The following is a 26,798-nucleotide window of genomic DNA, read 5'->3' as shown; positions in this document are numbered from 1 at the left end:
ATCAGGAATAAACAGGAAGCAAGCAATTGAATATGTAGCTCCTCCCGTACAACACAAATGATCAAAATGGAAAACCTTGCGCCAATCAAAGACACAAAATCATCTTATTGCAATACAAATCAGTACACAAGTGATATTCTACAAACTGCTAAGGGGGCGTTTGGTTCCTTTGCTTATTTTTAGCACATGTCGCATCGAATGTTTAGATACTAATTAGGAGTATTAAACGTAGACTATTTACAAAACCCATTACATAAGTGGAGGCTAAACGGCAAGAATCTATTAAGCCTAATTAATCTATCATTAGAAAATATTTACTGTAGCAACACATTGTCAAATCATGGACTAATTAGGCTTAATAGATTCGTCTCGCTGTTTAGCCTCCACTTATATAATGGATTTTGTAAATAGTCTACGTTTAATACTTCTAATTAGTATCTAAACATTCGATATGACGGGTAGAAACCAAACCAGCCTAAATGTTGATCAGCCGTTCCAGTGCTATCCAGACGATAGGGACAGCGGACCGGCGGGCGAGGGAGCAACGAGGCGGGCAGACAGACGGTGGGCCGGGGAAGACATGTTGTTGGTTGCTACGACGCACATCATGTCGGAAGAACACCGTGAAGTTAGTGTCCTGCCTGGCCCACAGCCCATACTTCCGATGTGGCCCATGACGTCCCGTTCCATCACCTGAGGAATGCCATGTGAAGCAACGCGTTCACCTATACGCCTATAGGCTCAGCAGTACTTGTACTTCTGGCAAGTCTCATCTGCACGTTCAGAAACGACAAAGATTTTGATCGAGCCGGGCTTTCTCAATAATGATGATTCATGCACGAAATTGAAATCACATGTGTATGTTTTTGAATTGAGCTGATCAAAGTGCATTGTACATTTGTACATGAAGTCTCTGCATATCAATGCTGTTGGTAAGGCTTGAGTTTCAAATGGTGAGTTCACAGGTGGTACTGGTAGCAAAAATCTTCTCATGCTCTGCACTGCGGTGAAATCTGGGATTCAATAAGCCCCTGAACAGCTACTACTAACGGTGGCAGCATTGTGCACGTAGCCAAAAAAAAAAAAAAACGAACACACGGATGATGTATTGCAAGAGCATCAGACAACCCAGAAAATTTCCCATTCCAAGTCACCGCAAACCGGGCTGCGACACCATTTCGAACGAGCTGTACAAGAATCGCCTAACCAAAGCTAAGCTAGCCCTGAATTATCAAAAACCTACTCCATTCCCCTTCTGTCTCCTCTCCACTTCTTCTACGGTTCTACCTGCAATCTGCATGTATACCACTGAACCTCAGCTACAACGAATGCTAGCTCTTCATCGTCTCCATCGATGTTTCGAAACCATCCAAAAGAGAACCCACCCTCCGATCTGCACCGGCGGATCTGTCACCCCTGCTGGCTGCCGGGCTTGATGAGCGGCTGCTGCGACGTCTTGGCCCACTCCTCGGGCGGGCTCTTCACCTCCTTGAGCAGTGCCACCACCTCCTTCATCGTCGGCCGCTCCGCGGGCGCCGCGTTCACGCAGAAGATGGCCACGCCCAGTGTCTGCAGCATCTCCTGCACCAGCTGGTCGGGCATGCCCCGCAGCTTCGGGTCCAGGATGTTCACCGCCGGCTCGTAGCTGCCCATTTTCTTCTTCGCCCACTCCACGATGTGCAGGCTGGCCTCGCCCACCACCGGCTCGATCGCGCTCCGACCGCTCAGGATCTCCAGCAGCACCACGCCGTAGCTGTACACGTCGCTCTTCTCGGTGATGTTGCTCGTGTACGCATACTCTGAAATATATGCAAGACAAATGTTAATAATCAAGAACTTGTTTAGCATTATCAAGTCAACATATCCCGATTGGCAACGATGCTTGTGATGCGAGGAACTGGTAGTATGTACAACCTCGGCATGGACAACTTCATTTAGTGTTTAGTCAGAGTGATCACTGCTACCAGCTTAAGCCACAAGCAATTGAGTCATGGTCATGGATGCAGAACAAGGCTAAGATTGCTAGAAGCAACTAAAGGTCAAAGATTCTTGCTTAACCGCAGCATTTCCCAAAGAAGCACTGAGCTGTGGCATTAATTGGTGTTGCTGCTATTCTACACTATAGTCTCAACACTAACGAAGCGAGAACAGAGAAATGTAGATTAGTACATAGTAGCTGTGAAAGAATTACTTGCCTGGAGCAATGTAGCCGTAGGAACCTGCAATGCGTGACATGGCATGATGATAATTGGGGGAGTTCATCAGCTTGGCCAGTCCAAAATCAGCCAAGTAGGCCTCATACTTTGAATCGAGCAGTATGTTATTGCACTTGACGTCCCGGTGGAGAATGGCCGGGACGCAGTCATGGTGCAGGTAGGCCAGCCCCTGCGCTGTCCCAACGGCGATCTTGTACCGGGTGTCCCAGTCCAGACTCCTGTTCTCCTTCAGGAGCTGCTGCAAGTTGCCGTTGGGTATGTAGTTGTAGAGCAGGAGCTTTACAGACCTGTTGGAGCAGTACCCCAGCAGCTTCACGATGTTCCGGTGCCTGATGTGGCCCAGAATCTGAATCTCAGCGGCAAAGGCATCGATCGGCTCATCCTTACCGGCTTTCCAGAGCTTCTTCACAGCGATAATCTCTCCATTGGGCATCTCGGCTCTGTACACCACTCCAGAGCAACCTTTGCCGATCACATTCTCGTCCCTAAGGCAGGCCAAGATGTTGTCGATGCTGAAGTTGAGCTTCTGGAACGGTGTAAACGTCCAGGGGTTGGAGAAATCATCACCGCCCGCACCCGACAAGCTCATCGCCTTCTCGCCGGCAAGCTTCCTGTTTCTGTTGATCAGAATCCAAACCACGACAAGTAGAAGCGTGACTGACCCCAGAACGGCGCAGACGAGGATCACAGTCTTGACCGTCTTCAGGGCCGACCTACGAACCATATCCGACGCACAGGTGTGGCCGTCGTAGGACTCGCAGAGGTTGGCATTGCCAATGTAGGAGTTTGACGACAATGTCTTGAAGAATGGTGTCACCGGGATCGCGCCGGAGAAGTTGTTGTACGAGATGTTGAGGGATGTCAGGCTGGTGAGCGCGCCCAGGACCGAGATGCTGCCGTAGAGCCCGTTGCTCGCGAGGTTGAGTGACTGGAGCTGCGTCAAGCCGGACATCTCTTCAGGCAGCTCGCCGACAAACCTGTTGGAGCTCAGGTCCAGGCTGATTCCTAGGCTTGACAGCTCACCAATCTCTGGCGGTATCGGGCCGGAGAAGCTGTTGTTGCTGAGGTCCAGCATGGTCAGCTTCTGCAGGTTCCGAATCGACTTGGGCAACGGCCCCGACAGATTGTTGCCGCTCAGGATGAGCTTGTTGAGGTAGCTGAAGTTGCCGAAGCTGGCCGGTATCTCGCCGGTGAGGTTGTTCATGCTCAGGTCGAGCTGTTCCAGGTTCATGAGCTCCCCGAACTGCGGCGGTATGCTGCCGGTGAAGCTGTTGTTGTGCACGTCGAGGAGCTCCAACACCGTGACGTTGGCGAGCTCGGCAGGCAGCGTTCCCGTAAACCTGTTGGAGTACAGGTCCAGGAACACCAGGTTCTGTAGCTTGCCGATCTCTCTGGGTATGTCGCCGGCGAGCTTGTTCTCGCCGAGCCGGAGGCGCACCAACGACACGCAGTTGGCAACGGTCGGCGGGAGCGGGCCGGAGAGCGCGTTGCCGAGCAGCAGCAGCTTGCTGAGCTTCTGCAGCGCGAACACCTCGTCGGGGATCCCGCCGGAGAGCCGGTTCTTGGACAGGTCCAGCGCGTACAGCTCGGTGCAGTTGCCCAGCGACGGCGGGATCGTGCCGGAGAGCGCGTTGCCCCAGAGGAACAGCACCTGCAGCGACTTGAGCTCCCCGAGCTGTGGCGGGATCGCGCCGGAGAAGCCGTTCTTGTCGAGCTGCAGCGCGGTGAGGCTGCTCAGGTTGCTGAGCTCCGGCGGGATGCGCCCGGTGAGTTGGTTGTCGGAGAGGTGCAGCTGCTCGAGCGCGCCGAGCCGCCCGAGCGCCGCGGGAACCTCGCCGGCGAGCCGGTTGCCCGACAGGTCGAGCACCACCAGCGCGGAGCAGTTGGAGAGCTCCGGCGGAATCTTCCCGGAGAGGGCGTTGCCCCAGAGGAGCAGGCTGGTGAGCTTCTGCAGCCGCCCGAGCTCCGGCGGTATCGGGCCGGTGAGCTTGTTCATGTGGAGATAGAGGTTGCGCAGCTCGACGCAGCCGCCGAGCGCGGCGGGGATGGAGCCGGACACGGCGGTGTCGTACAGCGCCAGCGTCTGCAGATTGACGAGGTTGCCGAGCTCCTCCGGGATGGGGCCCGACAGCGCGGTGGCGGCGGCGCCGAAGACGGTGAGGTTGGAGAGCGCGCCGAGCGAGGGCGGGATGGGGCCCGACAGCGCCGGGTTGCCGCCGACGCGGAACTGCTGGAGCGCGGCGAGCGCGCCGAGCGACGCCGGTATGGTGCCGTTGAGGAGGTTGTCCTGGACGCAGAGCACCTGGAGCGCGGAGAGGTTGGCGAGCGACCGCGGGATGCCGCCGGTGAGGCGGTTGGAGTTGAGGAGCAGGAACTGGAGCTCCGACAGCGCGCCGAGCTCGTCGGGGATGTCGCCCGTGAGCGCGTTCGAGGAGAGGTCCAGCACGCGCAGCGCGGAGAGCGACGCGTACGACGGCGGGATTGTCCCGGAGATGTTGCAGGTAGAGAGGTTGAGCAGCTGCAGCGACGAGAGAGCGGCGAGCGGCGGCGGCAGCGACGAGAGGTTGAGGAAGGTGTTGGGCAGCGAGAGCGATACCACCCGGCTCTGCGGCGAGCACGTGACGCCCTGCCACGAGCACGGCGTCGCCGCCTTGGGGTCCCACGACGGCAGTACGGGCGACGGCGCCGCGCCCGGCAGCAGCGACAGCAGCGCCTTGCCGTCCGGCGACAGCGCCGCGGCCGGCCCCACCGACAGCGCCACGAGCGCGGCGGCGAGGACGGCCACCACGGGGAGCAGCCGGGCCCGCCGGTGGCACGCCATTATTGCCGTCTCTTATTATCAGCAGCCGCCTCGATCAAGAACCCGCCGCGGGAACCGGAAAAGGCGACGACTTTTTTGTTCCCTTCCAACCGAGAGAGCGAGCGGCCGGCGGGCACGGCGAGCTCACGGCATGCGCGCGCCCGGCCGATCGCTTGCGAGTGGGAAGAGAGGCGGCGACCGGCGAGTCAGGGAGAAGGACGAGGTGGTCGCCGAGGCATGTGGGGGTTGGGATCGCGGGGCGTGAGGAGGAGGCGAGTGGCGAGGTGGAGGTCGCTGGCTCGCTTTCAGGTGCCGTTGCTTGTGCCGCACCCAACTAGCATATGGAAGCCGTGACTGCCGTCTCTCTCCCCTCTTCTTCCTCGCTTCAGTTATGTGTGCTCGCTGCTCAGCAAGGAGATAAGAGTTTGGAGTAGAGGAGAACTAGTAGTAATTGTTGGGTTGCCTTGCTTAAACCCTTGATTTGGGGTGGGTTAAACCCCGGTCGTTTTGGTCTTATCTGGGGTTCTTGGGAGCCGGAGCAGTATTTAATGGGGGCTACCAAAGAAGTGTCACTGTTGATGAGTGAGTTTACTTGTCTAGTTTGAGGCTTTGGCCACTTGCTGCTTGGCTCCATTTGTGCCTCCTTTTCACCCTAATCTCCTGATGATTGATGCCTGCGTAGGCAATTTTTTTGTGTCCTTCTCGTGAGCACACAAAGCAGAGTGATTTTTGCATCTTCTTGTGGCGTTGTAAAGCCTCTTTTTTTGGGTAACCGAAAAAACGCTGGCAGCTGGATTGTTGCAGCGCCTTGTGCGTCCGTTTCACGACGAAACCGCATGGAAATGCAACTTGGTAAACCTCTACTGCTCTATATCTGCACCAGCAAAAGAAAATAAGGGTAGGGATAGTTTTCTCTCTACCAGAGATTACGGAGGGAGAGTGTGAAGATCACCGGGACAAGCACGTGGAAACCGCACCAGTGACAAGGCCAAACCGGAGGCCTGTGGGATCGTGTCCGGGATGATATCCAGCTCGAGCATACCAAGGCTGCTCCGGGTTCCACAGAGGCAGGGCCCACCTGCCAGCCTCTCCAGAGAATGGCCCTGTTCCGGTCTTTTTAGGCCGGAGAGCGAGAAGCTTTGGCCTTGAACAAGGGCACTTTTCCATGGGAGCTAATCACCAGCGCAGTTCACGAGTTGTTATTGGTGGCTAACGTTAGATCGCATCGAAACATGGAGTACTACTACCGCTACTGCTTTTAGTAGTGGAGAGTTTATAATTGATTCATAACATTTCTTGCGTTTATTTGAACTCTTTTGATGTGGTAGGATAGTAGCACAAAGTTGCGGCTCGTCCGGGAAATAGGGGTCGTATCTGTTAAGCAGCATACAAGAGGTATTTGATGCTTGTCAGTGCAAGTGTGCTAGTGCAAAAGGAGCCACTTATTAGAAGCCAGATATTTTGACCAAAGGACCATGGCATTTGATGCTTGGTTTTTGTATAATCTTTAGCAGGACCCATGATAACCAAAAGGGAGCTCTGATTAGCAGGAAACCAGTGGCTACAGAGAAAAAGGGCATTTGCTCATTCAGTCCACATGACAGTACGATGACGACGTGAAAATAAGGTCGGAAAAAAGGTTTTATGATTTCCCCGCGCTTGCATTAAAAAATTCCCAAAATTAGGCGTTTGGGCGGGATGGGCTTCCGGCTAAACGGGCCCAACAGCCGCGCCAAAGCCCATATAGGGATCGCGGCGACACGCAGCCCATGCCGTCCGACCAATAATAATAAAGCCGCTCGCTCTCGCTTATCCCCGTCGCTAATCCCCAACCGTGCAAATCCCAAAACGCCGCTGCCTCTCAGCACCCGTTTCTACCCTCAAAACCCTAGGCCACACCCCACAGACCCCCTCCCAGAACTCCAGGGGCATTTCAGCCAATTTGCCCCAGCCTCGGGTCAGAATCCTTGGGAAGCCCGAGCATTTGATGATATTGGGAGCTAGGCAAGCGAGCAGCCTGCAAGCTTGCTCCTCATCGCATGGGGCAGCGTGTTTAAAGTAAAAGCGCTTAATGAGAGAGGGAGGGAGGGGGGGCAGTGCAAATGCAAGCAGCTAAGCAAGCGCCCGTTTCCAAGTTTTGGGATTCTTAACGGGGATTAAAATTTTAACCCCCGTCTCTCTCATGGCCCCGTTGGGTTCCGGTCTAAAGGCAGAGAGGGTGGTGTGGCGTGGTGGATGCCTTTGGTTGTATTTACTGCACCTTTGGTTAATTTTTTTTTAACCTCTGCGAGACTGTGTGTGTTCTTTTCTTGCTGTGGAGTGTGGACTGTGGGCGCCTTTGGTTGGTTTTTTTTTTTACCGTGCTGTGAACAGGGTGAAAAGATGGGAGGGTGATAATTGTGGGGGTGGGGTTTCCAAGGGGTTGGAGGTGGGTGGGTTTGGGGAATTGGGTTAAACAAAGGGGGAAATTGTAGCCGTTTGTACTAACATGCAGCGTGATCGCTTCAGCTTATTCAGCTGGCTTATCAGCCACCAAACAGTGTTTTCCTCTCACAACAAATCAGCCATTTCAGCTTTTCAGTCGGTTTATAAGCTGAAGCAAACAGGCTCATGTTGCTGCTCTCTGCTGAAATGTTTCGGCTTTGTGTGAGAACGAGTCATAAGCTCTAATCACCGTGAAAACTTCTTCTGCAAGGTTATTCTCGGTGTAAGATTTCATATTTATGTTTCCAAAAATACTACATAAGCAAAAGAGCATTTAGTTTATAGATAAAATAGGTCACACAATGCATTGTTTCATTTTTTTATTATTTCTAAGACTACATGCAAGACATAAATAATGTGCCATGTCATCAAAATTAACTACATGATAGCTTATTTATTGCTCATGAAACCTCCACTAAGAATGAGCGTAAGGAGTGCTTGACCTGAATCTTTTTTACCGCTAAAACTTCATCGGCAAAGAGTGCTTAACGTAACGTAAAATGTCTCCTAAAACAATGGCTAAGCGAATCTACTCCCTAGTATAGTTTTTTGTTAAAGAAAAAAGTTGGCTCATTCATTCATTCATTCATTGGAACAACGGTTCAGAGTTTACAATGACATGAACACAAAGATGGATACATTGTCGATAGATAGAACAATCAGCAAGCTCCCTATTATAGTTGATTATATTGGACGTTTTAAGTTTTTATGTACATATTTGAAGTGCTCTTGTAGAAAGATGTCATCAACAGTGTGGCTACGGCGAACTCCCGAGATCATTGCACACACTGTAGCATCAGCATGAGTTAACAAAGTCCACCTCTGTTTTGAAAAAAAAATTAAAGTGCAGGCTAGGGGGCCGGGTAGCAGCTCTACAACGACTTCACTTGAATTATTCTGCATTTTTTAATTAAATAGTCGTTTTTTTCTGCATTCGAAATTGGTCATCAAGATCAAACTACTCGAATAGCATACGAAGTAGGTCCTTTATTAATATCGAATAAGACACTGCAATCATACGGGACTACCAGGAATGGTAGTATAATTATGTTTCAACAATCATATTAGCGTGCTGAAGGTGTGGGCAAGTACGTTCAGAAAAGGGCATGATGAAAAATCCTGGGCCAAATAACACTGAAAAAACAAGTAATGTGACAGGGGCAGGCTCGTAGGCCGGTCTGTGAAGCATCTGACAGAAAATATTTTAGTTTGAAATGACTTTATTTAAGGTTGTTCTTATCCTTTTTTGACTGTGCCCGCACGAGACATTTTATCTTGGGACATGGGACCAACACTGGGACTGTCAGATAGTGGGCCGGGTTGTGCTCACATATTGTCTCCATGAGATCCGACTCGTTTACTAGCTATACAAAAGTTTATCAGTGGCGACTCCAAAACATGGTTTGCAAGTGTAAAAATGAAACGCTGAAATCGGATGATTTTCTAGCCTTTATGTTTGTTTAAGAAAATTTTGAGCTTGCAATTTGCTCGATGTGTCGATGGTTTATTTTCTTCTGGTTGATGCAGTGGCGGTCGTAACCAAACCTAGGGTTGTTTACTGGCCGGCAAGGGACAACAAGAACAACAAATACGATAATAGAAGACAACAATTGATGATTGCAATAACTACCATAGCCGACAAGGGTAACAATGGTGTGATAGGGCCAAGCCGTTAGTAGAGATGAGAGACAAGATGGTGCTCAATGTGGCGGGGTGATGGGTAAGGCAGAATGCAACATGAGCCGTCCGATGAAATAGGATGACAATGGATGTAGAACCGATTATGTATACCATAACATGGATGAATGGATATAGGACCGGCGAAATAAGTGTGATATATATATTATCTCTATCTATAAATATATGACATCTAGAATAAAATTCGTTCAAAAATTGAACATAAATTATGTATGAAGTATTTGATGATGTAAGAGTATTAAATTGTCGCATCAAGATGACAACGAAGTGTTACCCCAATTAGCATGTGCATGAGTACAGCAAGCTCATGAGCGCCCACCACAAACGATTGGAGAGGCTTATGAGACACTCCAAAACAGCTCGATGGCCCCTGTCCAACTTGAAGACCCGAACCCGACCGGATGCGGATGTGGATGTGGGCGTGTGGGTGATACTTGGACCAGGCCGGCTGTCGGTGATCATCGTCGCCTCGCCCCCAACCGTCCCGGCCCTACCGTCCGTGAGGTGAGAGCTTGGCATAAACATCTGCGCGCGGTCGTACGGCGAAATCCTTGGGAAATCCGGAGGCGCACGTGAGGCCCGCGTGTCATGTGCCGGTCGTCGGCATACGCACTCGGCCGTAGCAGTCGGCACGCCGCGGGTCTTGGATGGGTCGCAGACTCGCAGTAAAAGTCAGTGACCGCGCCATCCTCTCCCTCTCTCACCTTCAGGTCTTCACTGCCACCTCTCGTGGCTCCTGCCCAGGGAAAGAGCGAGGAGCAGCGGCGCCTCGCCCCCACCATCCCGCGCCGGCACGGGTGGAGCAGTGGTGGCTCGAGCTCGATCGGCGTCGCCGGCACGAGGTTTCATGCTGGGTTTTTACCACGGCGGCGTGGCCACTGTCCCCCCGACTATCTCGCGCGTTCGGCGTGGGTCGAGCTGTTCACTTGTTGGTGCACGGCCGGTCAGCAAAGCCAAGTCGTTAGTAGCCACCCGTGGTGCAGCTGCAGTAGGCCTGTAGGCAAGCGTTAACGGTCGATGGTAACGGTGGTTTGTTTGATGGACTGACAATTTGCATGGTACTCCGAGCAAATTAACGTCCCGTTGTGTAACAACAGTGTACTAGTAGTAGTAATCGGTCGTCTTTCGTGTGTACGCAGTTCTTCGTAGTACGCCTGCACTTTCTTAACTTCATATATACTACACTGATTCCAAATATAGATCCTAACAAAATTTCTGGATTTCACCATCAAGATCGAAATACTCGTAGACCGGGTAATCCTTCCAACCACGAATACAAATTTGACTTATTCTTTTACTAGTACCTTTTTGGTATATTACAGCAAAAGTATGCCTTCATGAAACTATATTTCAAGAAAAATCTGCTCCTATGGTTTTTCAAATATTCAAACTCAAAACATAAAACGTACGTAATACACAACTAAAGTTTGAGATGACTGACTTAAGCTGACTTCAAAATTTCACTAATTCATGACAAGAGGGAGTAACATAAAATTTGATGTTAATAGAATCATCATAAAATATATTTTGATTATCTGTAACTCTTTCTTTTGAAATATCATGTCTAAAAAAAACCAGACGTAGCAGGAGTTTATGAAGGACTAGAGGAACCAGCTTCGAGAGCTGGGCCTAGATTGGTAGCCCTAGCCCAACCCAAGATAAATGTTGTTCCTATTTACCCTCTCTATTTGTTAATAAAAATGTATTTTCGTAGGAAAAACCTTTCAAAGTGCTAGAATTTGACTATTAATCACTTGTCCTATATTTTTTACATGTCACATTTACTTTGTTGTAAGTCAAATTTATCCAACTTTGATCAAGTTTATAGAAAAATATAACATATACAATACCAATTTTGCTTAATTGGATCCACTATGGAATATATTTTGATAGTGCATATGTTTGATAGGATAGTTATTGTTATATTTTTCTACAAATTTGACTTAGGACAAAACAAATATGGCATGTAAAAAAAATAGGAGGAGTACTCTTATAATATCTTATCATCAATTGCTATAGAACCAACTTCATTTTATTAGAGGCACATTGAATATGAAGACATTAGCGTAAATTTTGTACCAAAAGAATTTGTAACTTCATATAATTTGCCAACTATTGGCAACCAAACCTTGCAAAGTTTAACCTTTCTCTAAAAATGATATGGAAACACACGAGGATTGTGTGCGTGCGTACCGAAAGAATTCATAGGTTTCTAATTTTTTGAGTTTCTAGGTACGCAACTCAATCTAACATGTCCTTTTCAAATATATCTAGCATGAACCCGGATGCTCCACAAAGACCACAATCGATCGAGTAAGAGCTCATGATTCAAGAACACACACGGGGCAGCTAGTCGGCATCCCGACACACAACCAAATTAGCAGTCGTTGGTACCTCATCCTTTGCATACCCAACAGCACAAGCAGTGTGCCTGGCTACATGACGCTGGTAAAGCCTCTCGATCACTGTTTTCCTACGTCTGGTTGGTATGGTACACTACTATACCTTACGGCACAAGAGTGTGGCGGTAGTAGCTACCTTACGGCACAAGAGATTCCCCCACCAAGTCAGCACCGAGCCGTACGTCCCCGCGCCCGGTGACAGGGCTAGATAGCCGCTAGCGCAACGCCGCACAGGCATGGAGCGCAGGGCCGGCCGGGGCAGCCGCGCGGCTCGAACGGCGCTAACAATAATTAACCGGGGCCCTAATCGCAGACCCCCTTCCCGATGCCAGCCAGCCAGCAGTACCGCATCGCCGTGGCGGCTAATTTTCTTTTAAGGAACCGATGATGACCGCCAATTATCTGCCCACCCACCCAAACAGCAGGATAGAGAAAGTGTCGGCGAGGGTGCACTTGAGGCATCATTTGGAGCAGACCGAGGACGAGAGCGCCTACAGCTGCTGCAGGAGCAGGACGACGATGGGAGCAGCAGTGTGTGACTTGTGAGTGAGCTCGTAGCCATAGGTATTCTCCCTAACTGAGGCGAGGGGTTAAGCGGTTAAGCTTTGCATGGGGCTCTGTGATCAGCTGGGCATCGAGCAAGCATCTGTATCTACTTGGCTTTTTGTGCACCCAGGCTGTGAGAAATGGCCAAACGGGCTCGTTCATTTGCTGGCTACTAGTACTGCTAGCAGTTATGGGTGGGCATCTTCGTCCGGCCGGCCGGGCATGGAGCCCCAAACCCTACTGTTGCCGCTCTGCCTCTGATCGTACCGTCAGCTTGGGATACCAATGCCAGCATTGCGTGAGATGCGTTTTTGTTTTGATGAAGTGTAGGCGCATCCAAGTCACAGAACACATCGCTGGATTGGATTGGGAGAAGTGATCCGCCCGGGCATCCGGCATCCACGATGCAACAGCAAGACAACCAGCGGGGGAGCCAACAACTAGTCAAAGGTGTGTGAATGTGAATGCTTCCTGTAGTTCGTGCTGCCGGAGCACTAGCTAAGCATCGGTAGCCCCTACTCTTGGATCTTGATTGACGGTCGAGTACTTGATTATGGGCTGCTAATTGTCCTGAAAGGGACAAAATCGACGTGGCAACAAACAGCCCAATCGGACCAATCTGCCGTGCACACAGACAGAGGCCCAAAATGTTGCTGCGGAGAATTCCAAGCGCCAACACGCCTCAAACGGGCCCACACTCAAGTTTCCATAAGCTCGTCGGCCCGCACTACTCCGCCAGTTTCGTTGGCCCAATGATAGGCAACCCAGCCTGGCCCAACCAAACGTCAGCCTCATCGACTGTCTGCAGTCAGCTCATCTACACGGTCCGCAGCGATCCAACCGCGCGAGCAGCTCCCACGCGCTGGGCCCTCAGCCCAATAAAAAGTACGTCCGCGAACTTGCACGAACCCAGGCAGCGAAGGAGTGTATAGATGCGGCCCATAAAGTTTCTGGGAGCAACGGCAGCCCAAAGGACGTGGCGCGTGCTTCCGTTACCTGACATCGCACCCGGAAGCGACGGCCTGGTTCTGCAATCTCTCGCGGCGCAGGATCGGCCACCGAGGCGGGTTCTTGACCCCACTGCGTCCTCGCTTCGAGAAGGCTCCCAGATTCCAGAACGAAGGAAGCTGTGGAGTGCTACAAAGAACAGGCGCTTGGCCTGGCCCCGTGGACAAGGCAACGTTTCTTGTGCGGAAGAAGAGAGGGCTGACGGGAGCAAGAGCGAGAGGGGGAAGACGAAGATGTTCATCCAGAAGGTGATTATTGTGCCTCCAATCTTTGTTAATCGTACACATAATGCGGGAGCAGGCATAGATTTTGCTCTGGTTGCTCGTATGCGTGGGTGATTTGCGTGGATTATGTTTTCGGGGGTGTAGGCATGGAGGACGGCGGCGTTTGGGCTCTACGGCTTCACCCAGTTCACCAAATCCGGTTTCCTGTAAGCCTGATTCCGCCCCTCAATCGCCTCCAAGCATCCTCCTCTCTTTCCTGCAGCATGCCCAATTTTTGTGCGACTGCGTTTGTTGATGTGGAATGCTAGTTCCTCGCAAATTCCGCCTTTTGTCGGAATCGATTGATCCTCAAATTTAATTTAGCACAGGGGGGCTAAGCTGAGCTTCCCTTGGGGCCAAGCTTCTCTATAGCTTTGGCCGTTTAGTTTCATTTTATCAGCAGTGAAACCCCATTTTTTTTTCCAAATTGTAATTGAAAGGGTTGAGGAGGGTCAGAAAATTTTGCTCCTAAAAAATGTGGCCAAATGCTCCTCAATTCCGGCCTTGTCAGAGTCGGTATTCCTTAAATTGTATTTAGCACAGTAGGGCTAAACTGACCAAATCAGCCCTTGGGGTTCCAAATTTCTGCATATCACTGCCTGTTTAGTTTAATTTTGTCAGCAGAGAAACACCAATTTTCAAACTGTTATTTAAGGGGTTGTGAGGAGCAGATAGGGTCAGAAAATTTGCTCCTAAAAAATGAGGGTAATTGCTGTCTGCACCTGTAAACAATTTTGCACTTGTAAACAATTAAATTTCCTAACGTCTGACAGCACTACACATTTCTTTCTTTGTCGCGATCAGACTGACATGCCTTTTATGTCACAGGGAACATGCCAAGAAATTCAGAGAGGAAGATATGCTAATCCAGTTGGATGGGAAAAACTGCCTGGTGACGGGAGCAAATTCTGGCATAGGTTTTGCTACAGCTGAGGGTTTGGCTTCACAGTATGGATCTATTCCTTGTTCTAATGTGATGGTTTGTGCTGAATGCAAGGGGTAAAATTTGCTGATTTCAATATGTGGTGTCTTCTAAAACATTGATTTGTTCTTCTAGTGGTGCTACTGTCTATATGCTCTGTCGAAACAAGGAGAGAGGAGAGGCTGCTCTCAATCAAATAAGATCCAAAACTGGCAATGAAAATGTTCATCTGGAGGTATGATACTCTTACTGACTCTCCTACATGTTTGGAAGATTCAATTCTTCATGATGTTGTGCACTAGTTATGAGAAATAACTCTTGAAACTATTATCATGTGACAGATATGTGACCTTTCATCTATCAATGAAGTCAAATCATTTGCAACAAAGTTCACTTCAATGGATAAACCACTCCATGTCCTTGTGAGTAGTGCTGTTTCAACCAAACTATAGCTTTTGCTTCTTTCCCTACCACTTTAAGTTTTCATGTTAATTCTGTAAAAAGTTTATCTAAATTGGATTAACCAAATGATGGAATAAAACTATAACTAGATAATTTTTCATCTAGGTAAACAATGCTGGCTTACTAGAGCACAAGCGTGAGACTACAGCAGAAGGGTAGGTGATATCATGCTCCATTGTTGTTTCCCTTGGCTATGTGCAACCAGCCTATACATTTATATATCCTATGAATTACTTAGACTGATAATTTGTCATTGAAAATCTACGCTGTTCTTCTTTTTCCTTTTTGGAACAGGTTGGAGCTCAATTTTGCTGTCAATGTGGCAGCAACATATACTTTAACAGAGCTAGTGATGCCATTATTGGAAAAAGCAGCACCAGATGCTCGTGTGATCACAGTTGCATCAGGAGGCATGTACACTGAGCCACTGAACAAGGACTTACAGGCAAGTCATTTATCTCTAAATGCCTTCTTTGCATAGAAGCGGATTATGGAAAAGCTACTTCAAAGAGGAAATTTAAACCTGTACCCTGGAGAGATGAAACTATAGATTGTTAACGTGAGGAAGAAAGTCCTTTTTCTTTTTTTTAAAAAGAAATTATTTGGTCTAGGAGAAATCTAGCTGTGCGATGAAACTTGTCAAGAGGGTTCATTTGAGGTGAAGCTGGTCAACTCAGGAAATAGTGGTGAATAGCAAGGCATCATTTAATTTGAAGTTGTACAATCTACTATTTGGAAGAGCTGCCAGATTCTGGACTGTCATATACTTTTATCACTGAAAGTGAGCTAGCTCTATAAGTTCTGAACAGCTTAGTACAAAAGCCACTTTTTTCCACCTGCAAGGGCAGAAATTGTGGAATATGTAGGTTTTTGTTTGTAGAAAATGAACTAGCATTTAAAAGAACTCTTTTTAATTCCTGTAATGTGATAATATAATGTCAGTCATCATCCTTCTTATTTGTTAAAATCTTCAGTTCAGCGAAGAAAACTTTGACGGGACACGACAATATGCTCGAAACAAAAGAGTTCAGGTTTGTCCAAATTGAATCATGCATTCTATCATGCCATATCTTTTGTGAAATCAAGTAACTAATATGCTCATGTAACTTCTCTCAGGTCGCACTCACTGAGTGGTGGGCTGAGAAATACAACAGCAAGGGAGTTGGTTTCTACTCCATGCACCCTGGATGGGCTGACACACCAGGAGTCTCCAAGAGCTTGCCGGGATTATCAGAGAAGTAGGATTTCCTCTCCTGGTTGACGTTGAACGGTTCATGCTTTGTGAGATCAATCTGCCGATATTGCAATAATATAATTCTTGGTGCAAAATATCATTTCAGGTTATCTGGAAACCTGAGATCAAATGACGAAGGAGCTGATACAGTGCTTTGGTTGGCATTGCAACCTAAGGAGAAGTTATCCTCAGGAGCTTTCTACTTCGACCGAGCTGAAGCGCCAAAACATTTGAAGTTTGCTGGGACTGCACCATCACACTCGCAGATAAAGTCCGTTGTTGATAGCATTAGGTCCATCTGTGGCCTACCTGCATTGGGATGAGCTGTTTGGTGTAGCAACAAGGGTAGCTGATAGTGATAGGTGTTGAACGTGATTCATGTCATTGTGACAGAAATTAAAAAAAATTTGCACCAGCCGGGAATCGAACCCGGGTCTGTACCGTGGCAGGGTACTATTCTACCACTAGACCACTGGTGCCTTTGATGGGTACCTTTTGATGGTTGTTCTAATGATTATAATGTAATCGTAGATCAGTAAACATACAGTTTTGTATAGGATCAGTCAAACGTGGATATTTCTCATATTTCAATAAAACATTCTATTTGCCCTGAAAGCTTATACATTGCGGTTAAAAAATACCAGATTTGTGGGTGCTTAGGTTAGGTATAAGGTCCATTTGAATCCAATAAGATAGTATATAAATTTCTTAGTTATTTACAAATAACAGTAGAACATAGCACTTCCTCCTAAATTGGTATGAAAATTCACATTCCAAATATCTCTATATAACACGAAAGCTGATAATCCACACCTATTGGCTTCGATTTCAAATTACCGAAACTGTTACAATCACCGTAATTCACAGCTTCACAGGCCCCATGCATGCATGCCATCTCAAATTCTCAATCAAGTAGTGCATGCTTCTGAAAATCAACTGCTACTTCTACTACCAAGAGAAAAAAACAAACCGAATGGTACAGACCTGACGAAACCAAACAAAAAACGGACATCCTTGGTGAAACGAAGTATACGCATAATAAAGAGACAAGACCGAGAAGAAGAGAATCTCATCCGACGACGCACTGCGGATCGATCGTCAGATGAATAATCATCGTCTGGTGGGGAGCGTCAGGATGCGAAGGTTGACGAGCACGGGCAGGATGAGGACGGCGATGAGGAGGATGCCGGCGAGGACGGCGAAGCACATCCACTTGCGGCTGCTTTTCTGGTACTCGCGCGCGGTCTCCAGCTCGACGGTGCCCCTGCGCACGAAGGAGCTGGCGTGCGCGACGTGGCTCTCGATGTCGTTGAGCTGGTGGCCCTGCGCCTCGACGAGCGCGGCCATGTCGAGGAACACCTGGTGCAGGTCCATGAGGCTCCGCTCGATGTCCTTGACGGCGTCGTGCCGCTCCTGGATCTCCGAGATGGTGTCCATCACCTGCCCGCGCCCTTGCTCCTGAATCGCCTTCTGCATGAACGACTCGCTCTCCCCCGACGAGATGAGCGCCTCGATCGTGCTGTCCTCCGCTTTCTCCCCCGTCACCGTGAAGTACCGCCGCGCCACCGTCTCCTTGTACTCCGCCGCCATCCTCGCCCTCAACCCCTGCACCATTTTCTATGTCAGCATCCTGTACTCCCCTGGTCGGACGATGACGGAGGATGCGTGCATGAACAGATAAATTTTACCTGGAAGTCGTCCATGAGGTCCTTGAGCTTCTTGCCGAGGCCGGCGACGACGGAGGAGCGGGTGCGGTCGGTGGAGGAGCCGGGCCCGCAGCCCGGGACCTTGCGGGAGGTGGCGTTGGAGCGGTCGAGCTCCTCGAGCTTGCTCTTGACGGCCTTGGCGCGGCGGAGCACCTGCTCGACGTCCTTGTCCATGCGGGCGCGGAGGGACTTGACGGTGCGGGCGTCGTGGGCCGTCTTGGTCTCCTCGTTGGTGGACTGGAGGCCCTTGTACATGCCCTCCAGGCCGCGCATGTCCTCCTTCACCGCCTCCACGTCCTCGAAGAACTTGTCCAGGTTCACCACGCTCTCACCGCCGGCCTCCATGTCGCCGCCCGACGGCGCCGGGCTCGCGTCCGCATACTTCTTGAACGAGCTCGACGAGAACAGGTCGTTCATCGTGGGGACGACGCAACGAGCAGCAAATCAGCGGGGCAGGACCTGATCGCCGGGCAACAGGGTTGATTGGTGCCTAGCTGGTTGAACGAGATGAACAATCTACTACGGCGCGCGAGTTTGAAAGAATGGCAATGGCTTGCCGCCCTAGATGGATATATGCATGGCGTCGAGGAAATTAGCAGTCGGCAGGAAGTGGAAGAAAGGAAGGCCTCCCTCCCCTCTAGGAGACTCTCTCCCTAATTGTGGCAATACGGCATGCATGCCTTCTCATGGCCATGGTCTCGCTAGTGTCTTGCTCCGGTCCTTTCAACGGCGAGGTGGTGAGAGAGCAATAATTATTTTTCTCACGTGTAAGTAGCAGCTTCCGTTGCACTATCATGAGTCGCACGGGAAAAGCTATATCACACTCTTGTATTTAGCTCTACTAGCTAGCCACATCTGTTTTTTTTTTGCATATTCTTGTTTTAATGCTCCCGATATTTGATAGAAAGTATTCAAAATATTTTTCTAAAAGAGTTAAATGCATCACAAACTTGGTGGAAGAGTGCACTTAGGTACATCATCTGTCTAATTGATCATTTGAAAATAACAACTTGAGAGATGGATGCATATGGATCACTAAGGTGACACAAGAAAAAAAAATGCTATGTTGGCGGCTGATGTGCTAGCCAGATGATTTTTTAAGAAAGTCCATGCTCATCTTATAATTTAATTGATTTAAAGAAGACTTGTTTTTTAGGTTTTGTTTCCATGTTTCTTTTACAAGAAAATGTTGTAAAATGTTTAAAAACATATACTTTATGGAAAAAATATTATTTGGAGAGATTTGGACTATAATAAGAATAGAACAAAGTACATATTTCTCGTTGACCTTGAGCATTGTATATATAGCACAACAAAATAGACACTTTGATCCATAGCTCAAATGGACAACGGAAGATCGTGGCTATGTACTCATTTGTAGTTTAGACTGCTCATTTGTAGTGTGGGGCCTCAGACCGTGGAGTTACTCTCATATACATAGTTTGAATGGTAGAGATATTTCAAAAAGAAAAAAAAGCACCTTTATCCTCTCCTTGTGCCTCTCCCCTTTCACATAGCAAGGGGATGGATTCCATCACCTCTCCCTATTCTTGTCTATTTATCTGTATAGCACACATCCTTCTCGTGATCCGCTTCGTATGCCGGCCCTAAACCAGTCTAACCTTTTTTTTATCATCAATGCTAAGAGAAATCCATAAAAAAGCACAAAACAAATAGCAGAGAAATACGAGAATTGATAAAACTCACCGTAGCCTGGAGCTAGGTTGCCAGGTTTCCTCCACCTTGGTACTACCATCACACGGTGAGAGATCACTTAGTGGCTTTGCGTGGTTGCCACAGCCACCCATTCTTATCTGTTATGAAGGTCCAAAACCCTTTGTATCAAAGTGAGTCCGTTATAATCTGATATCACTCGTCATGCATAGCAGCCCCCCGATCTTGAAAGACTATTGCGAGTGTGACAGGAGCTTACACTGTATAAAGAACAATGTACATGGATCTCATAGAAAACTCTAGATGACGGCGTTGAAGCAACCATGATATAATAGAACAAGATTTTGACAAGCCCGATCCTAAATTCTTGAAGCACAACTCTAAAAGAGTACAAGTGATTGTGGCTTGCTCGTAACTTTACTTGACCCTTTAGGACCCTATGATCCTTGCTCTATACAAGAATCTAGTGTTATAAAACTATCAAGACTATCCCTCTTGAGTGCTCCTAATTACCCCCTCACAAGTCTTGGTCTTGGATAAGATCTTTGGGTTTACCCTTGGCTTAACTGATTCCTAGAGCCTCACCCCTTGTTTATATAGTCTTCTTCAATATCCTCTACACTCCTAGGATTCAACACTGCGGTGTGGAGATTGCGTTGTCCTATGTGTCTCAAATTGTCAGAGTTAATTGGTTGTTAATACTACTTAGTTTTCAATCATAAAAAATTTCTACTAGAATTTTTATACCCTTGCTTCATCATTTATCTAGAAAGAGAGCATATTGTTATGTACAAATAGATTCTAGAAAGGGAATAAAGTATATAAAATCTTTTTTAAGTTCATTTTCCTTTTTTGGTATTCATCAAATATATAACTCTCATCTTGGAATCAAATATGTAAAAGTATATGTGTAACAGGGTACAGACTAGAGTACTAGACATGTATTATTCTCTCATGTAATCGTCTCCCATTAGGAGGTCTCTCTGTAGCTTGTTACAGCTGGAAGCTCCCAGTCTATATATAAAAACACCACCGGCTCGCTATGAGGTAAGCCGTTCCTTTATATCTTACATGATATTAGAGTCACTTCCTCCAAAATAACATATAGTTGAGTTCTACAATTATTTCTTCGATGACATCCCTGTCTTGGAGAAACTTACTTCAGACAATTTCCTTGTGTGAAGAGCGCAAGTCCTCCCTGCAGTTCATGGATTGCGCCTGGTTGGCATCCTAGATGGATCGATATGATGGTCCAGCAAGCTGTGGCAATTCGGGTTGAAAAATTTGACAAGTTCGTTGAAGAAGTTGAAAATTCATCCTACGTGACCTGGATTACTCAAGATCAGCAAGTTCTTTCTTATTTGTTGTCTACCATGACCAGGAAATCCTGGTACAAGTGTCTTTCCATGAACATGCTGCTCAAGTGTAGATGGTGATCACTAATATATTTTCATTGCAATATGTGCCCAAAATTCTGCAGCTCTGTTCTCAGCTTTATTCCCCGGGAAAAGAAAGCGGCTAACCTGTATTTGCATATATTATAGCAAGATGAAAGGGCCTGCCGATGAAATTGCGGCAGTTGGCAAGAAGATCGAAGATGATGATCTCATCAGTTACATCTTAAATGGACTGGACTCTGACAATAATCCATTTGTCTCAGTATTGATCAAGGATTCCTTATCGTTGAGGGATCTGTACTCCACCTTCTCTCTTATATGAGGCACGGTTGGCCCAGCAGCGCAATGATGAAGGCCAGTTTGGCATCTAATGGTCGTGTTCATGACTTTCCTTGAGGACGGGGTCGAGGTTCTTCCTTGGGTGGTTGTGGTACTGGTTCTGGTGGCCCCGGTGCATCTACTGGTCACAGCTCACCTGATTCTGATAGACTTGTTTACCAGCTCTGTGAGGGTATAGGGCACATCATGCATGACTCTCGGTGTAGGTTCAACAATAAGTACACTGTTCCTCGCGTTGGTGGAACTAAACCGATGACACCTAGAGTATAGAAATATACTTCCTCTGCAGTACCTTCTTATGTCATTGATATAAACTGGTATATTGTTTCTAGATCTACTGATCATATTACCAATATAATGCATTACATAACTTTATCACAAGAGAGAGAGATATCATGGCTAGGATCCATGCTGCTAATGCAAAAGTATGAGCTTCAGTCATGCTGGTAATACTATTTTTCATACCTCTGATCGTGATTTTTTCCTTTAAGAAAATTCTACATGTCCCTACTACAAACAAGAACTTAACCACTATGCATCAATTTACATATGATAATTATGTCTTCCTTGAGTTCCATCCTTCTTTCTTTTGTGTTAACGGTTTGGGCACGAATAAGCCTCTACTTGAAGGTAATGTCAATATGGCTCTATCCTATGCCCCATACTTCTCAAGTTCATCATGTCAAGAGAGCGTCCACTTTTAGGCGTGGCATCATCGTTTAGTGCATTCTTTGTCTATTATCATCAATCATGTTCTTAGTGATAATAATTTGTCCTTTAGTAGTGATTTTACTGATTCTATTTGTGATGCTTGCCAAAAGGCTAAAGGTCATCCAATTCCTTATCCTAGATCTGGTAGTGTTCCTTCTTTTCCTTCACAATTGATGTTTTCAGACGTCTTACCAATATTATGTAAGCTTTATTCACGAACATATCTTGGGCCCTTGGAAGAATGGCCAAAATGAGCTGGTGGTGTCATCGCTCTTGATCCTGGTGCTCGACAACATTTGCCACGAGCACCATTTGCTGGTTTCCGTTGAAGATGCGGTTGATCTCGACGACGTCCGTGCCCTGCACCATCGAGGCATTGATGTGTCTGCTTGACTCATCATCTCTATGTTCATGTCTCTTTCCTCAATCGCCTTTGCTTTTGCCTCTACGCTCTCGATCGATCCCTCTTGCCTCTGTTGGTGATCTCGATCAAATGCAAGATGGGGCATACATATACATAGATACTTGGTGTTTCAACTTTTTTGTTGCACACAGTTTAATTAGCAAGTGCGCTTGGGATTCTTGATTCCACGTCTTGACCATGATGACGCGCACTTGTGCTTCACCTTCTTGTGTGTGAAACACTAACCCGTGATGGTGCAATCTAAAGCCGGTATAACACTTATACTTGTGACCATTCATTAAGTGCTGCCACAAAAACTATGCATGTTGGTGTTGACTGCATCGACTATCAGGTTGGGGTTGGCGCAGATGGAACATTAGTACCGGGTCTACCGGCACGAATAAGCTGGCACGAAGGAGCTGCTTCGCAATAGTGATTTAATTTTGTATCCGAATTATCCACCTCCATCATTATTTTAAATAACATAAATGGACTATATTCTATATCTAAATTACCTACATCATTTATTAAAAAATTATCTCAAACTACCTGCACATTGTTTAAATGCATTATGTGTGCAAGTCAATGTCGCCAATCTTAAACCGATGCTGAGTTTAAAAACGCTGCCAGAAAATCGGAGTAGCGCTAACATGGCTCGCATTCCATCATAAGTATCACATCAACAGGTGTGTATACGTAGAGTCTTTCAGCGTACACAAACGGAATTCTACACGAAGTCACCAACACCTCTCTACACGAACAACATCACAGCCACGGCCAGGAGCGCCGCCGCCCATCCGAGCCCCGGCGCCGCCCGGCCTCCGGCGCTGAGGACCTGGATCGGGAACAGGCAGCCGCGCGTGGAGGCGTTCTTGTCGGAGATCTTGGCGAGCCCGTCGAAGTCGCAGGCGCGCACGTCCTGGTCCTGCATCTGGAAGTACATGTTGAAGGCGTAGGAGATGTTGCTCTTCTCGTCCAGCCCGTTGCAGGAGCAGCCGTAGCCGAGCGCCGTGCAGTCTCCGCTGGCGCACGCGTACTGGATGTTCCCCGGCAGCTTCGACTTGTCCTTGGCCCCGTCGTCGAACACGCACCACTGGTGCGGGAGGTACTCCACGTCGGGCACCGGCGACAGGAGCTTGTCGTGGCGCTGCCCCGTCAAGTCGATCGGGAACTTGGGCTTTCCGTCGTAGGTGAAGATGCCCCAGTGGCGCTCGAAGTTCCCCGGCGCGATGCTCTTCATGTCCTCGTCGAAGAGGCCGAACAGGTAGACCTCCATCTTCCCCGGCCGCACCGGGGTGCCCTCGTTCTTGGACAGCTTCTCCAGCAGGCCGTCGTAGAACCGCCGCGCCAGCTTGAGGTTGGCGTTCTTGTTGCCGTCGGTGGGCCAGCCGGCCTCGCCGACGATGACCTTCAGGTTGGGAACGCCGGCCTTCTCCAGCGCGTTCACGAGCGTGTCGTAGTTGGCGTCGAACACGTTGGAGTAGCTGATGCCGCCCTTGTCCTGGATGTTCCGGCCGCCGTCGAAGAAGGCGAACTCGAAGGGGAAGTCGTCGCTCTGGTACAGGCTGAGGAAGGGGTAGATGTTGACGACGAAGGGCGCGCCGTGGTCGTGCAGGAACTTGACCATGTCGGTCATGAGGTCGTTGATGTCTGGCCGGAACGAGCCGGAGGAAGGCTTGTCGTCGGGGGAGACGTAGACGTCGGCGTTGAGCGGGACCACCGCCTTCACTTTGTCGCCGACGCCGGCCTCGTTAAGTGCCTTCTGGATGTTCTTGAGAGCCGGGAATGTAGTCCTCATGAATGATCCGTTGTAGGCCTTGAGGAACGGCTCATTTCCCACTGCCACATACCTGTTCGATCAAACAATGCTCGATTCGTCATTGGAAACTAATTCGAGGCGGCCATGCACGAATGGCTTTGCAAGAGGTTTTGATGACCATGCGATCCGAGAGGCAAATTTACTTGAGCTTGAGCTTGTCGCCGTAGGCGGTGACGTTCTCGCTGACCCAATCTTTTGCGTTGCCGTAGCTGTTCATCATCTCGAGCATGTCGTTGGGGATGCCGAGCATGACCTCGATGCCGGAGTCCAGGAGCGCGCCGACGGGCCACGGGTCGGCGTCGAACAGCTTGACCCTGGAGATGCCGTTCGCCTTGAGCATCTTCACGACCGACGTCGGCAGCAGCGGGTGTGAGAGCTGCGAGCCCCAGTTGACGCCGACTTCCACGTGGTCGCCGGCCATGGCCGGGGACGCCGCGAGCAGCAGCGCGGCCGCGCCGGCCAGCAGCCGCAGGAGCGGAGCCATGCGGCGTCGTCACCTGATTTTCCTTGGCTTGGGTTGATCGCAGCTTTGGGAGGTCAGGATTCGGTGGCGTTCGTGAGCTGCATCTCTCCTCTCCGGTGGATGAAGGGAGAGGAGAGGAAAATGGCGGGAAAAACGGTTGGAATGCGAGCAACAGAGCAGACATGTGGAAGCCTCGGCCTCAGAAAAAGGAGGAAGACTCGAGAGAATTTGGTTGACAGTTGAAGGCGTCTAAATTTGGGAAAATGTCAAGTCACGTGTTCTTCAATTGGTATTCTTCAGTCACCTAAATATCAAAAAACTTTCGGTTTATGCAGTCACCGTGGATGATTCTTCTGTGCTCCATGGCTCCTCAGCTCTAGTGACCGTGAGATTGCATCCTAGCTCGTTTTGATAGCATGCATGTGTTATCCGTTTTGAGTGAAGGAAGCCTCCTTGATTTATGTCGGCCATACCAAAGACACCTAATGTTTTCTTAATTAAAAATTAACGTGATTAATGAGGGGCACTACCACACTGGTGTCATTTCTATTTTTTTGCGAAATAAGTAACGCATACTCAACCCTACGAATACGACACACACGCAACCTAACAGATCTCAAGATTGGCAAAGTCACCACTGACGCCTCGCTGCGTCGATGGGAAAATAACGGTGGTTAAATCCTTTAATAAATCCATGAAAATGCGAGCACTCGTGCCGAGTCAAGAGGATTCCAATCCAAATGGGTAGATTCCATCACAAGGAATCTTACCAGCTGAGCTACGTTATCAGTACTATGATTTAGTGGTCTCTATTCATGTGATTTTCTGTTAGATGTTCTTTTATATTGTCCAACGATGAGTACCAAGATAGTTGTAGTTATTGTTATGAGCACTTTAACAGACCCTCCCGGCCACCCGTACCCGCTCCCTCCCGCGTTGCTAAGGGCATGTACAGTCCACAGACAGGGGTTGTCTGCAAGCACCTCGAATTTAGCAAACAGACAGCTATACAGACAAATTATACAATGGAGAGTCTGTTTCACTGTCTGCAAGTTGTTTAATGCTTTGCATATAGCCAAGATCAATCATGAGCACAACTTTGTGTACCATTGTGTTGCTATTTGATTAAAACCACATCAAATATAAATTGACGGGGAGCTGGTGTGCTCCGGTACCGGTCTCCGAGATTTCATTTTTACGAATGACATTCTATTGGCTATGTGTGTCAGGGTCAGCAAAAATAAGGCCTTGTTTAGTTGGCCAATTTGGGAGGTGCCAAATTACTGTTACAGCACTGTAGCACACTGTAGCGTTTCGTTTGTATTTGTGAATTATTGTCCAAATATTGACTAATTAGGCTCAAAAGATTCGTCTCGTAAAGTACAACAAAACTGTGCAATTACTTTTTAATTTCATCTACATTTAGTACTCCATGCATGTACCGCAAGTTTGATGTGATGGGGAATCTTCTTTTTGCATAGTGTCAAAGTTGGAAGTTGGGAGTAACTAAACATGGCCTAATTAGGGTCCAGCTCCTCAAGTTCCAAGGCTCTTCCCGAGAAGGGGCATCGGCTGTGGGTCCCACTGAGTAAATAGAAAAACAAAATTAATATAGCTTCATCTTCCACCAAGCGCATGGCAGAGGGCAGACGGAACCTCCCCCCCCCCCCCCCCCCCAACACTCAGATCATCGCGAGCGGGAGTGGATCGCGCGTCGACCACACAAAATCGAAGCCACTCGCCACCCCCATGCTATTATTCCAAGTTTTTCCTTTCGATTAAGGATCTTCGTTCTCATCTACGGGCGGCATGGTGGGCGGCGCCCAGACCTCCCGGAGCTGCTGCTCGGCGCTCGTGTTCCTCGTCTCTTCCTACGGCCACCTCCCGCCTATCCTCGTGCTCGACCTTCCTGATGCTGCTGGTCACCCTTGGTCCCTGCTCCAGCGCGGCATGACATTCTGCACCCACGAAGTGAGCAGTCGGTGGAAACAGCAGCAAGCGCGGCGGCGATGCCCAGCCGGCGGCGGACGTGAAGTCCCCGTCCATCCCTTCACTCGCGGAATCGCGATGGTTCAGAGGTGCCAGTGCTGAATAAACACGCCCCCAGCTTCGCGTAGTACTAGTCCCTCGGCTGAATAAACAAGCTTAAAACAACCAATGCCCACAGCCAATCAGCATGCATGCATGACCAACGAATTGTTTATTATATTATTTTGGTATAAATCGTGTACATCCTGCTACCACGTGTATT

At 48.5% G+C, this 26,798-nt stretch overlaps 4 protein-coding genes and 1 non-coding gene across 6 annotated transcripts; 1 reads left to right on the top strand and 4 right to left on the bottom strand.

The window, feature by feature from the left end:
- Positions 1-1,085: 1,085 nt before the first annotated feature.
- Positions 1,086-5,517, bottom strand: LOC101786455 (probable LRR receptor-like serine/threonine-protein kinase At1g34110). Its single transcript, XM_004965947.4, has 2 exons — positions 2,196-5,517; positions 1,086-1,799 (listed from the first exon to the last, which is right to left on the bottom strand). The coding sequence occupies exons 1-2, from the start codon at positions 5,035-5,037 to the stop codon at positions 1,411-1,413; spliced, it is 3,231 nt and encodes a 1,076-aa protein (XP_004966004.1). The 5' UTR covers positions 5,038-5,517; the 3' UTR covers positions 1,086-1,410.
- Positions 5,518-13,170: 7,653 nt separating this feature from the next.
- Positions 13,171-16,655, top strand: LOC101785785 (dehydrogenase/reductase SDR family member 12). 2 transcript variants are annotated; one of them, XM_004965945.3, is made up of 10 exons: positions 13,171-13,402; positions 13,523-13,584; positions 14,246-14,365; positions 14,475-14,574; positions 14,681-14,761; positions 14,907-14,956; positions 15,096-15,246; positions 15,776-15,832; positions 15,918-16,039; positions 16,142-16,655. In XM_004965945.3, the coding sequence occupies exons 1-10, from the start codon at positions 13,388-13,390 to the stop codon at positions 16,356-16,358; spliced, it is 975 nt and encodes a 324-aa protein (XP_004966002.1). In that variant the 5' UTR covers positions 13,171-13,387; the 3' UTR covers positions 16,359-16,655. The 2 variants fall into 2 exon arrangements, with proteins under 2 accessions (XP_004966002.1, XP_004966003.1); XM_004965946.3 differs by lacking the exon at positions 13,523-13,584 and having other exon boundaries at positions 13,226-13,402.
- On the bottom strand, positions 16,444-16,514 carry TRNAG-GCC. The gene has a single exon. It is a non-coding gene; the product is annotated as a tRNA-Gly (tRNA).
- A 490-nt stretch (positions 16,656-17,145) lies between the features above and the next one.
- Positions 17,146-18,215, bottom strand: LOC101768275 (syntaxin-124). Its single transcript, XM_004967152.2, has 2 exons — positions 17,724-18,215; positions 17,146-17,640 (listed from the first exon to the last, which is right to left on the bottom strand). Exons 1-2 carry the CDS (start codon positions 18,156-18,158, stop codon positions 17,146-17,148), a joined length of 930 nt encoding a protein of 309 aa, XP_004967209.1. The 5' UTR covers positions 18,159-18,215.
- A 4,801-nt stretch (positions 18,216-23,016) lies between these two features.
- LOC101785378 (glucan endo-1,3-beta-glucosidase 8) lies at positions 23,017-24,568 on the bottom strand. Its single transcript, XM_004965944.1, has 2 exons — positions 24,228-24,568; positions 23,017-24,115 (listed from the first exon to the last, which is right to left on the bottom strand). Exons 1-2 carry the CDS (start codon positions 24,566-24,568, stop codon positions 23,017-23,019), a joined length of 1,440 nt encoding a protein of 479 aa, XP_004966001.1.
- Positions 24,569-26,798: the final 2,230 nt, after the last annotated feature.

This window comes from Setaria italica, chromosome IV, assembly GCF_000263155.2.
Source record: "Setaria italica strain Yugu1 chromosome IV, Setaria_italica_v2.0, whole genome shotgun sequence".
NCBI lineage: Eukaryota > Viridiplantae > Streptophyta > Magnoliopsida > Poales > Poaceae > Setaria > Setaria italica.
This window is presented reverse-complemented; position numbering and strand designations above follow the sequence as displayed.

Bases quoted from the DNA above. Each gene is read 5' to 3' on its own strand.
- LOC101786455 (XM_004965947.4), bottom strand. From the start codon at position 5,037: ATGGCGTGCCACCGGCGGGCCCGGCTGCTCCCCGTGGTGGCCGTCCTC. The intron at 1,800-2,195 runs GCAAGTAATTCT...CATATATTTCAG, and splicing joins CTACGGCTACATTGCTCCAG to AGTATGCGTACACGAGCAAC.
- LOC101785378 (XM_004965944.1), bottom strand. From the start codon at position 24,568: ATGGCTCCGCTCCTGCGGCTGCTGGCCGGCGCGGCCGCGCTGCTGCTC. The intron at 24,116-24,227 runs GTAAATTTGCCT...TTGATCGAACAG, and splicing joins GGCGACAAGCTCAAGCTCAA to GTATGTGGCAGTGGGAAATG.
- LOC101785785 (XM_004965945.3), top strand. The intron at 15,833-15,917 runs GTTTGTCCAAAT...AACTTCTCTCAG, and splicing joins CTCGAAACAAAAGAGTTCAG to GTCGCACTCACTGAGTGGTG. The intron at 16,040-16,141 runs GTAGGATTTCCT...ATATCATTTCAG, and splicing joins TTGCCGGGATTATCAGAGAA to GTTATCTGGAAACCTGAGAT.
- LOC101768275 (XM_004967152.2), bottom strand. From the start codon at position 18,158: ATGAACGACCTGTTCTCGTCGAGCTCGTTCAAGAAGTATGCGGACGCG. The intron at 17,641-17,723 runs GTAAAATTTATC...AAAATGGTGCAG, and splicing joins ACCTCATGGACGACTTCCAG to GGGTTGAGGGCGAGGATGGC.